This window comes from Folsomia candida, unplaced genomic scaffold, assembly GCF_002217175.1.
Source record: "Folsomia candida strain VU population unplaced genomic scaffold, ASM221717v1 Fcan01_Sc014, whole genome shotgun sequence".
Classification (NCBI taxonomy): Eukaryota; Metazoa; Arthropoda; class Collembola; order Entomobryomorpha; family Isotomidae; genus Folsomia; species Folsomia candida.
This window is the reverse complement of record NW_019091206.1, coordinates 651,693-664,144: the sequence shown is the minus strand read 5'-3', so window position 1 is coordinate 664,144 and position 12,452 is coordinate 651,693. Positions and strand designations below refer to the sequence as shown.

Here is a 12,452-nt window from a genome sequence, read left to right as displayed (position 1 = left end):
TCCGATATTGGATTGTCAGAGGATCGATGATCACAGTTTGGGGCAATGTCTAAATATGTAAAAAGCACAGCGAGTTAAACATAATTATTCGTCCATTATAATAAATAAGTAATGGCTACACTACACTTGGAATCAATAATCCGTAGGTGGTAATAAATTGATCCCTATCTTCTCTTTAGAAAATCGTCTGTTAGGGCCAACATATTTATAACGTTTTACAACGGTACCGACTACATCGTTCAACATACAGGAAAGTCTCAATTTAGTGGACGAGCCGAAAAATTAAATGCACTACATATGACAGTCTTGTTCAACACGCTGATCGTACCCAAGCTAAGGTGATCACCTACTTACAGCACAGGGCAAGAAATAAGAAAACAGAATATAAATCTTTTTGGATTACCAATCAACTTTACTTACGAGACGCAACTTTCGACGACATCACCTCTATTGCAGAATTGAATGACGTCTAGTCCGTCACACTGGAAAAAATTGTATACCTCGACACCAGTTTGGTAGGACCTTTGTCTGCTCCCGGGGATACCTGGGGAATAATACAAATCCAAGCTCGTAATTCGATATCGTTACTTAAGGCCTCCTCTGTCGCTGCATCTCCAGCCGTTGTTGGTGTTATATATTTTTGATGCCGTGACACACATGAAGCTCTGAAGGCGAATTGGGTCGAGGAATATGGTTGGTATGATCCACAGGATAAAACTTCACTTCCATTTGATGCGACGGGACACGGAACTCACGTAACAAGGACGATCTGCGGCGCGGGAGGGATTGGCGTTTATCCGGATGCAAAGTGGATATCCTGCCGTAGCTGCGAAGGTCTGGAAGAAGTTACGTGTGCTATGTCTAACCCATTGAAGTAGAGCATATTGTATATCTAGAAGGCTGACTATATGGGAGCGATGTGTGCTGCTTCTGTAGCTACATTGCACCACTTCGAAAATGTGAGTGGAGACATGAATTACTAGCAGGTAATGATTAGTAGGTGGCGCTTATGGTTCTAGCTGGAAAACTTGTACTAGTTGTGAGAAATAATGAGACGGCAGGGGTACAACAAACATGATGTGTAAGGAATTTTACGGGAACTGAATTTTGACGCAGGATTTGTTTACAAAATAGTGGCTTGCATGAGATGATTAAAAAAAAAATTTTGAGCATAATCCTCGCACTTGAATTTTTCCCTAAATTTGTTCACATACTGATTGAACAGCCCCCTCAAAAAAATTTTTGCGTGACTCTTTTGTTTTGTAAAAAATCAAAAAATTTACACACAATTTAATGAATAACATTTCAAGATAATAGAAAATAATTTTAGTCGTATGTATCTAATTTTTGCTCATTCTTGTTAATGGTAGGTTATTTAATTTGATATAAATGCACATTATTAAATTATGTATGCGGAGGTATGTATGTATGTATGAATATATATATAACGTCCTTATCTTATCTAAATCAGTTTCCCTACACACACTTTTGAATTTTCACAAATGTTCACAACAAATTAACAATTTTATTGATTGGCAATTAATGTAAAGGAGCAAATCGCACGTGTCAACAGGAGTAGTCGAATCCCGCACTACTCACTTCAAACGCAGGAATCTCAACTCCTAAGAGTTCAGATTCCTGCCACTCCTGCCTGTGGTGGCCACCATTTATGGCAGGGATTTTTGTGTTCATCAACATAGGGAAACCAGGTGCTTGGTCTAACCTTATTGCTTGCGCATAGTTCATGGTTTGTCCCACAACGCCAGATGGAAGCGGAAAGGACTGCAGTAAAGCACCAGACATTAAGTTGAGGAGCGTCGCGAGGGTCTACATGGTATTTCACTTTTTTTGTTAAGCAAACAATAATAATTTAATCGTAATTTCCGTCTTGATCACCAGGTTCGATGCAAGCATTGCAGCACTACGGGTTGCAAATATTATTCCGATTTTCTCAATTGGCAACATTCACCATCCCGATATCGAACAAGTATGTGCTTCCAGCCAGTCACCTGGAAGTCACAGAGAGGTCATCGGAGTTGGCGCGACAACAGACCAGAATTTCAATTTCTTTCTTCTCCCTCTTTGGACCAGCAGTGGATGGTCGAATCAAACCAGATATTTCCGCTCCAGGTTTAAGCGTAGGGTCTGCAAGTCATACGGCAGATAATGAATATTTAATCGCGTCAGGCACGAGTATGGCGTCTCCGCCTTTTGCTGGACTTGCAGCTCTATTGTTAGCCTTTAAGCCATCATTGACTTACTTAGATATTGTGTACTACTTGACGCAGGGTGCTGAACGCAATTTAGTATTTTTGTGGTGGAATTCCGAGCAATCAGCTTTACAACAATATATTCGGTCAAGGGCGAATTAATGCATTCAAATCACTTCAACGAGTAATGGTTGACACTCCGTTCACATGCATGAGAGCCGGCACATTCGTCAATGCAGCTAATTGTCAAAAATACTACAAATGCATATTAATTGCTGGTAAATTGTATCCTTATGACTACACTTGCCCAACAGGTTCATATTTTAATATGGATACAAAAAAGTGCACTCTTGGAGCATGTCCGTAACCACATTTTGCAGAACAGACCATAACAAATTAAAGGATCAACAATAAATTGTACACAATTTCAAAATGTAGATAAACTAGGGTGGCTTACAGCCGTATTCTGAATCACTTTTTTGAGGGTGAGTGTTAATGGCGACTCACATTTGATATTCAGAATGAAAATTTTCTCCACTCACACGAGTGGAGAGTTTGGAAATGTGTGAGTGGCTCTTTGGGTTGAAAGGGTGAGTGACTCTTTCATGAGTTCTCCGTTTGGTATTCTCAGTGTAATTAGATTTTCTCCACTCACGAAATTTTCTCCACTCTCACTCACGTTCTCTAGTCACTCACGTAGGTACCTTTGCTTGGTAAATTTTCATAAATGAGCTAAAAATGTTTACTACTTGATATATTTCGACATGTTATTGTTCCTTCCTAAAAAAATTAAGGAAATTTGGAAATTTGGAAATGTCGAGTAAATTTTAACCAACTAGTTGTACTCATCACTTTTTTTACTCAACTTTGGGTGAATTTTGTACAATTTTTTTAGAGTGTGCATATTATTTGTACAAATTAGCGCAATACGATGGCTCTCTCCCATTTCCAAAATTTCGAAGAACTCCAAAACCGAAACCGTTTCAGTGTCCGAAAACTTCAAGATATGTCAAATCCGGTTGAATCCCTCTCGGAGCACCAATTTCATGCACGGTTTCGCCTCAGCAAAGACTTTATTTCAGGTTTGGAAACTACTTGAAGAAGAATTGCTTTTTTATGTGGTGTAACTGGAGGAAGTTTACTATGTACATGGGCTTCAAACTCTTGCTCAGTATCAGATTTATCCGATGATGACATTTTGAATATTTAAGAATTTAAACTGATAAAAACTAGTATAAAAAATATACACCAGAAAACTTCACTCTCAGCTGGACACTCACAAGTACTCCACTCACACTCACAAAACCTATCAGTACAGCTTTGCGGAGCCCGACCCAGGGATTATTATATAATGGTTGATAACATGTGTGAATTGACTTGATATTATTAGTCTATATTGTCTTTGGAACCATCATGCCGAATTTCAGTTCGATTGGAGGATTTTGAAAAATCGGTATGGGTAATCCCATACGGCCCCCTATTAAATATTTTTTCCAATTTCAATTCAGATTTATTCATTAGAAGTTGTTAGCATGGTATTTACCAAATTTCGCCTAGATCCGATGACTTTGAAAAATCGGTATGGACCACCCACTAGGGTCATTCTTAATGAACTTTTTTCTAATTTAAAGCGGTATTCTCCCATTAGTTGTCATTAGCGACATCCGCGTCAAATTTCAGCTCGATTGGAAGATTTTGAAAAATCGGTGGGGGTCACCCGATGGGGTCCCTCCGGTCGACAAATTTTCAAATTTTACTTCATATTTGGAGTTTCTACCTCCATTGGTGCAATATTGCTCAATTTCAGCCTTCTACGAGGATTTCGAATATTCTGCACCAATCTCCCCACCCGACCTACTCATATGGCCCCCACCGGTCAACCACTGGACCGATTTGGCTCATCTTCGAACTTGATTCCTATCTTTGTCCAGTATGCATATGGTGAAAATTTCAAGTCGATCGGTAATGTTTGAAGAGAGTTATCGTGATGACAGACGGACGGACGGACGGACAGACATAACGGGTACATAAGCCCTGGCTCGGGCTAAAAACTAGGAGACGTGTGCGAGACGTGGTGGTGTGAGGTTGCTCTCTCTCTTCGACTCTCTTCCTCCACTATAAGTGGGCGTATTTTATTAATTATTTAATTAAGATACGAATTGCTATTTTAATACTGTAACCCGTGCCACTGGTACTTGATCACTACCAGTGATACGGGTTGTGATCAAGTCCCACTTCGGGATTTAGCCCCGTCATGCCCTCTGGTTGACGGGTTTTCTTTTCATTTCCTCAACGAGGCTCTCGCCTCGCTCTCTTTCCATAATTCAGTCTAATACTCTCCTTGGAGCAACATCTTCCTTCTTCACATAATGTTAAGGCATATATTTAAGGTTGGATTTTGATTATTTAAAAGTTTCTAAATAAATAATAGTTCATAATAATTCAACCATTTGCTCCCAACATCACTACAATTATTCTCCATCCGAAAAGACAGGGAATTTCTTCGGAAAAGTAACCAGTTGGTGTAAAAGTGTGCATAATATCTTCACACTACGGAAAATCAAGTCGTTATTGCAGTACTTTCACCCATAATTTCCCCAATATATTAAATTACTACGAAATTACTGTTGTGACTTTTGCAGTTGTTTGGTAAACTTTAAAATAAGCTGGACTCGAATTATTACATTTAAGCTGGTGAGAAATCTTTCCTTGTAAAACTGTGAAAATGTAACCACGTAATTGTGCTAGAACTGTTGCATAATTGTGTAAGTTAATTGTTGTCAACCTACGTTGAGCCAGTTCGGTCATCCCTGACTTTCGTCGTCAAATAAGTCACAGTGCATTTTTAGGTGTGGTGGGGATGGGGACGCCTTGCCTTCCACATCTCGACCTCGAGGGGACGCCCAAAGGGTCACTTGCTGGGAACCATCGGGTCTCTGGGGACGCCTGGTCGCACCCATGGAATCTGGCATTCATCGTTTCTGACGGAAGCTGGGGGTGTAATATTCTGCTGTTAACTGTTACAGTTTTTGGAGTCTGATCTCAACATGTCTGGAATGCGAAACCTGACACCGTCTGCAGTTTTTTCTGTCAACGACCCAATCTGCTCTCATCTACGTATTAAGCATTGTATGTATTTAGCCTGTATTGGGATGCAGTGTGCTACTTGTGGATAATGCCCACAACTGGATATGTACATTACTTGATTATATCTGTGCAACTTGACTAAATGAGCAACTTCACATCACCACAATACGCTAAACTAAGAATCGCATATGTGTCATTACTAAATGCACACGTCTCCGGTTACAATGTTAGATATTGCGCTGTATTATTATAACATACTAAGAGCTTGTAGCCGTATGACAATTGTTATGTAAAGTGCTGATATTATTGTCACATATGAAAATGGTTATGCACATTGCTAAGATAATTGTAACTTATTAAATTGTTATGCAAAATGCTAAGATAATTGTCATTGTATTATGCATTTATATCAAGATGTGCCTATGTGGGCCTGTACCGGCCTTTAAAAAAGGCGAATAAAATAATTCAATTCAATTCACTCACAAAAACTACACTCTTACGAGTGGAGGTTGAATTTCATTGGGAATACCAAGTGGGTTGAGTGTAGAATCGACACTCACACTCAGCTAAGTGTGAGTGAGAGTGGCGATGTTTTCGTGATTCAGAATACGGATGTTAGAGAATTTGCTCAAACCTGTGGATGTTTTTTTATCATAGTTATCATAAACTATTTATCATTCCATCACATCTTTATTTTATACTCTTTAGTGCAGACAAATTTGTTTTCACAATCTTGAATGGCTACTGCTAAAGTTTTACTGATTTTCGTTAGAATGGACATGTTTGTCTATGTAGACGATGAATTAGAAATTCACATATTTATGAGTGAAAAATTAAAGGATGTTAAATTATTTGACTTATCCACGCTGATCTCGAGTTCTCCATTATTCTTCAAATTCGTCATCTTGTCCTTAGTCGGAAGGAATGCAGTTTTTTGGCAAATAGTAGTCTATCATTAATATGTAGGTAGATATCACATGTAGCTATAACGTTGTTTTTTTGCTAAGGAGTACATTTTTTACAGGTCAAAAAATCTGATGCCACATACATTAACGGACAGTTCTTAATACTTGTATTTCTTTATTCAGTAAAATTACACTATTTGCATACAAATATTACTGTATTATCATTATTGAAACGAACATTGAAGTATTTAAAAGTCAGTGAAGTCTACGAGGTGGACCATCGTGCATTTTTATTTGCCGTGGAGAATTGACTCAAAAATAAATTAAGACATTTTATTTGTATTTTACGGTAAGTTTATTTAACTAATATTATTACCATGATGGTCAAAAGTTAACGTAGATGTTTACTTACATAATTTACGACTTTAGTTCAATTAATAATTTTGAATTGCTAAATATTTATATATATATATATAATAATTTGTGTAATTAATATATCTCTCTAATCAAGACCTAATCGTTGCTAGTCCACTTCCAAAGAAACTATTTCTTCCGAATCAGGAATACCAATATTCTCCTCTTTAGCTTCGAAGAACGCAATCCCACTTTCACCTTCTTCTGTGTCCAAGTAATCGGAATTGTCGCCATCAGACTCACTCTCATCTCCAAATTGTATTCCCTTCTAATCAAATAATTCTTTAACCTTGGAAAAATATATCTGTCTATTATTCATTTTCGAGCAATTATATTTTCCCACAGATTCGAAAACCATTTTCATCCGTTTCAAATTCTCATCGCAAGCACAACTCAGAGCATCAATTATAGTTTCTAGAGCTTTATAAAGTTCTTCGTTAAGTTTGACCAGTGACTTTGGAATGTATGCTATTGCCATGCCATTTTATTCACTAATTCATCCAATTTCTCCGAAAATGACGAACTTTCTCCATATTTTAACATAAACATGAAGAAATATTTCGTGTTAAAATGGAAACTTGTCTTATATTTGACGTCTTCCTCGTCCTGATCCAACAAATTTTGAAGCCTGTCTGATAAATTGTTTTGTATCTCGACATACTGCTCAGGTCGATTAAATAATTTTAAACTCAGCTTAAACAATCGGAGACCGTCCAACGGATCAAATACAGATATGCGATCGGCAACTTTAATTAAATTGAAGTAATTGGCATATTCCTTCCTTGAAGGTGAATCTTTTGATTTTTCAAACCATGCAAAATATTCTGTAAGCAAGACCACATTCTTGTGATCTCTTGACCGCATGCATTCTTGAAGTATATTCGCTTCGACATAACCAATCAATCTGGAAATTTCATAGTTAGATGAAATATCGGGATTATTTTCATACATTGATATCATTACGCCTACGACTGGGAATATTGTAGGGTAAGAATTATCCTCAGAGTGGACAATGTAATGACAATGTACCCAACCTTTTTTAGTTGCTCAAGTACGGATGTAAAAACTACGGCGATATTTTGGTCATCAGCGACATTAAAGACTTTTTGATACGGCACTTCTGAAGTATCTACTGATCCTAAACATTTTAAGGCAAGCCAAACATGGCCAAGGGCAGTCATAAAATGCCAAAATATTGAAAGTCTTGCAATATAAAAGTCTACGTTTTTCTTTGAGCTGCTTTCGTTATGATTTGCGATAACGTTTTCTGCGAGTTTTTCCAGTTTGGATAACAAAGAAGTCAAGATTTCGACAACGCCACGTTTTGAAATTAACTACAAAATATTCGACCGTTGTGGTAAAATGTGACGAATTTTCGTCTAAATTGCCGTGATTTTCTAAAGAAAAAAGCAACACCCATGAAATCACCTGTGACATAATTTTTGTAGTAGAATCAATATCTGCTACTACAGATGCCGCCTGGTTGAACGAATTTACCATATATTTCGCAACTTTCGACTCTATATATCCTAGCCCGGCTCATTTATATTTCGCGACAACATTTTGCAACTTTTCTTGCCAATCTGTGAACAAACCGAGGTTCCACTGATTATCTAGCTCATCATAATTTATGGCTAGCGAAACTATTGGATTTTTGCGAGATATTAATTCGTTTTCATTTACTGTTTCATGCAATTCAGATGAATCAATTTTTTGCGAATTTTCAATATCTCTTACAATTTTAGTAGAATCCCCAAAATCCAACTTAAGCTTCGACACTCTTTCCACGAATCCATCCATCCACTCAACTGAGCTGAGCTGAGCTGAGCAGCAGCAGCCGATCAGTTTCCTCTCTCACCATTATTTTTGTTAATTTCTGAAATATTTAATTTAAAATTCATACTCAAAGGCTAAAATTGTTATCATCGGATAGAGTCAGTTGTGCTTATCACAGCCATATCAAAGTTAGTAGTGAAATAGTTTATTTTCTGGCTGTAAGTAAACTTCGCAAATTTACAAAAATCTATACCAAACGATCTCACCCTTCGAGTGGACTCTTCCGACAACTCCCTACGTGTAAAGCTCACCGCACCTGCCTATTGTGAGGGAAGTAACCGTGCCATTCTTGGAGGAAGATTTTTAAGAAACAACGCCACGGATGTGGTTCTACGCTTTTTAGCTTATAGTGGAGATTTGAACCCTCTGAGCTAAATTGCTGCCACATCCGCCTGGCATTCAGCCAGGCAAGTTTACTGCTCATCTTTTTTAGTATCAATTATGACATAACTCCCACTAAACAGTATGCATTGTTGTAAATCCCCCAAGTCGCGTGACGTCTCTAAAATTGTGGATCTCATTGAGTCAGCCCACCCCACAACCAATGTCATAATCGTCGATGGAGCAATAGATGACGATGACGATATCTACTACGCCTTGGATTTCACATATTGGGACTGGGAGGAGGCGATGGGACCGAATTGCCACCTTTGCGGCCAGGAAATAACTGATGTCACCACCCCCCTCACTCACAACGGAGACACTTTCAGTGTAGTTTTCAAGCAAGATCTGAACAGAGATAATTGGGAAGAAATAGCCCTGCAGTGTGCGTTTTGTTTAAATTTCTTTCATAAAAATAGATGCAATATTACAATTTCGAATGAGTCATATTTCAATATTCTTAGTTCCAAGAATTGGGCATGCCCAGGATGTGTTCCTAGTTTTATTAGTTACAATAATATTAAGGATGACAAGTTTAATTATGGAAAACTATTATTAAAGTTAGCGAAAATACTTAATCCACTGCGTGAACAATATAATGACATGTGTACCACAATCATGGTTTTTAACAATAGATATAATTACCTTTATACTTTGTTTGATAAATTTGGTGTAGGTTAATTGAATACCATAGTACAATAACTTACTAGGTAACAACATGGAAAGCTGTATTGACTTCGAAAATGTATTCTAAGAAAATTTATGAAAATTGTCACAACAAATGGTTATAACTCGGATAGTTTAATGGACATGGATAATGGATTGCTAAATTTTGTATATTTATTTAAGTAAATGGTTTATTATTATTGTCACCAATGGTAGAACATTGTAGTCAAACCTGTTTGATATATGCAATGAATTGGGAAAGACAAGTTTAAAATAAAGAATCAATCAATCAAACAATATGATCAGGATCGTTCCATCGTGTCCTGAATTTACACAAGGGTGGAAGACTCCTACAAATCTGAATACAAACCTCATATTCTTTTAACTTCCAGAGAATTGTTTCCAAAATGGAAATAAGATACACAATTTTCCCACCCGACTCGAATTCCTCGAAATTGCACAGCTTCTCAGCCAGTGAAAGTGCTTTCACTGAAAATTGTACAACTTCCTCAAACATTTTGAACCCGACTAGAATTTTTAACAAGTTAAATAGCCCATGTGATAAAGAAATAGTGGGCCAATTTGCCGGAGAAATAGTTAATATATCAGTTAGGACTTGCTTAACAAGATTTGGTGCACAATAAAATAATCCATTACTGATATCATAGGCAACATTTAGTTCCAAGGTGTCAACAATATTTAACATATTCTTAGCCGACTGAAGAGATGCAACTTGAAGTTGTAAAAATTCCGATAATTCCGAGTTATCCTTTAAATAACTCAGAATTACGTGAAAAAAATATCCAAAAGCTTCAACATCCTCTTCGTGTACTGGAAAATTGTCATTATTTCTCAACGTTTTAAGAACTCTGACAATGAAGGCCTTAACATCATCCCAATGTTTTTCCCTAATTAGGACTTGCATCGATTAACAACTAATACAAAGCAATAATTTCATGCAACTCGAGGCGTTATCAATATGTGTGAAACCATGGTACAAAATAATGTCTAACACGTGGAAAAATAACATTTCTAAATTTCCTACGTATTCCATTTCATTTACTCCGAGATAAGTTGTGATTCCAAAAAAAGCAAAGTGTGACACGACAGCTAAAGATTCCAGGTGCAATTGATGCCTCCAAAAATCGTCTTGAATTTTATATCCATTCTGAACAAATTTAAACAATTCCCCATTTTTGTATTCGTCTCTCATTGTCACCCAATTTTCTTGTGCTTCTGGTCCTAAAAATTTAGCAGTTTTACTCCCTGATAATAATTCTCTGTCTAAATGAAACCTTGTAAAATCCCTGTTTTGCATTTCCCCAATAAAAACATCCTGCAAGTAATAACTTTCCGCAAGTTGTGTAGAAAACGATCCACGACCCAAAACCCGCCCCTGAGCGGAACTAAGATTCGCAAATGTTTCAGATCTAAAATCTGGCAAATCTCCTGGAATTGAATCTCTCCAAAAATCAACGATTAACCAACTCAATTCTAAAATACATTTGTCATGTTTGACCCCATATCTGACCAAATTTTCCACCACAAATTCTCTCACTCTGGAAAAATCGTGTGAAGTGTTACACAATTTTATAAACTCTTCTCCTCGTAGCATCCTTCCGATTGAGGTGATCCATTTAATTTCCTCGTCTTCCTTGAGGCTTAATCGTATCATATCTTGCACCAATTTGTGCATACTAATTATCTGTGTCTCAATTCCTGCCCTGTATTTTATCTCAATGCCACAAATTGAGTAGGAAGAAATGTTTTATGCCTTGTGCAATTTCCCTCTCGTCATCATCAAGATAAATTTCCTCAGCTATTTGAACACTTTTGGGATGCCATTCTCCCCCACTTCTACCCCACTTTGTGAACAAGCGTCCTGCCATCGTCATTTCCAAGATAAGAGGAACATTTCCTGGTGGCATGTCATTTATGAGGAAGGCATCCAAGCAATCGTCTAAATCTCTGGGTTAAGCAGTGCCATTAGAATTGATCGAAATATTTTCCAAGAATTGAATTAATTCCTTTAATTCCCTTGAAACGAAAACTTGTCCCAAGTATGTACCATGCACATCCATTCAGGGAGATTCGGATATCCACGCACCTTCCCTATTTTGACATTAAATCCTATTTGACATCTTATGGAGATGGCAAGGAAGGACTGATTTCGCTCCATAAACTGCGGATCAGTACATTCCACACAACCTCCATACGACGTCATTAAGGAGTACTTCTGGACGTCCATTTGCCGTACTTATGAAGTCTATGATATGACATTAGATGGCAGTATTTAGTCACATTAGTTTTCTCATTTGATTTTTATTTTACACTTTATGTCAACAAATTACAAATCAAATATGTGAACATTGTTAAAATACTTAATTTTGGCTGCCGGTACGAGTTTCACTCCTTTTTGTTTTCTGCTTCACTCTATCCCCAGCATGACGAAGCCATTCCGAAACTGCGACCTCTACGGATTTGTCATCTGCATTTAGCACAGGCCGAGCAAAAATTACTTCTGCAAACAAAATAATTTAGTAATTTGGACAGAATTTTTATCAATATAATTGTAAAAGTATCGCAATTTACCTTTCAGGATAGAATACAAATTCGTTGCGGAAAAATTAATGTTTCCCTTTTTCCCCCAAAGGCTGAAAGAAGTCGCGAGCTCATCAGATAGTGTTTTGCGCAGCATTCGCCCTACACATTCAACCACGTTGTTTCCGCCACAGAGCAATAGCAGCTTTTTCTGCAAAACCAAAATGCAACATATTTAGTAAACAGTTGACATTATAGCTCTTCATAAATAGACAACAAAGCTTACCAATTCCTTCCCCTTGTCTTTAATTGACACATCAAAAGCCTCAAAATCAGTCAAGTCTTTGAGCGGATGAGGAATAGAGAACACGCTTCCTGTATGATCAGGCTTCGGACCAACTTCATACATTGC

At 37.4% G+C, this 12,452-nt stretch overlaps 1 protein-coding gene across 1 annotated transcript; it reads left to right on the top strand.

Moving 5' to 3' along the window:
- Positions 1-1,744: 1,744 nt before the first annotated feature.
- On the top strand, positions 1,745-2,372 carry LOC110856050 (subtilisin-like protease SBT4.10). The gene is made up of 2 exons (XM_022104492.1): positions 1,745-1,787; positions 1,900-2,372. Exons 1-2 carry the CDS (start codon positions 1,745-1,747, stop codon positions 2,370-2,372), a joined length of 516 nt encoding a protein of 171 aa, XP_021960184.1.
- The last annotated feature ends 10,080 nt before the right edge of the window (positions 2,373-12,452 follow it).

What these genes read in the sequence shown, in the direction of transcription:
- LOC110856050 (XM_022104492.1), top strand. Translation starts at nt 1,745, where the DNA reads ATGGTTTGTCCCACAACGCCAGATGGAAGCGGAAAGGACTGCA. An exon ending in TGGAAGCGGAAAGGACTGCA is followed by an intron (nt 1,788 to 1,899) that starts GTAAAGCACCAG and finishes CTTGATCACCAG; the next exon opens with GTTCGATGCAAGCATTGCAG.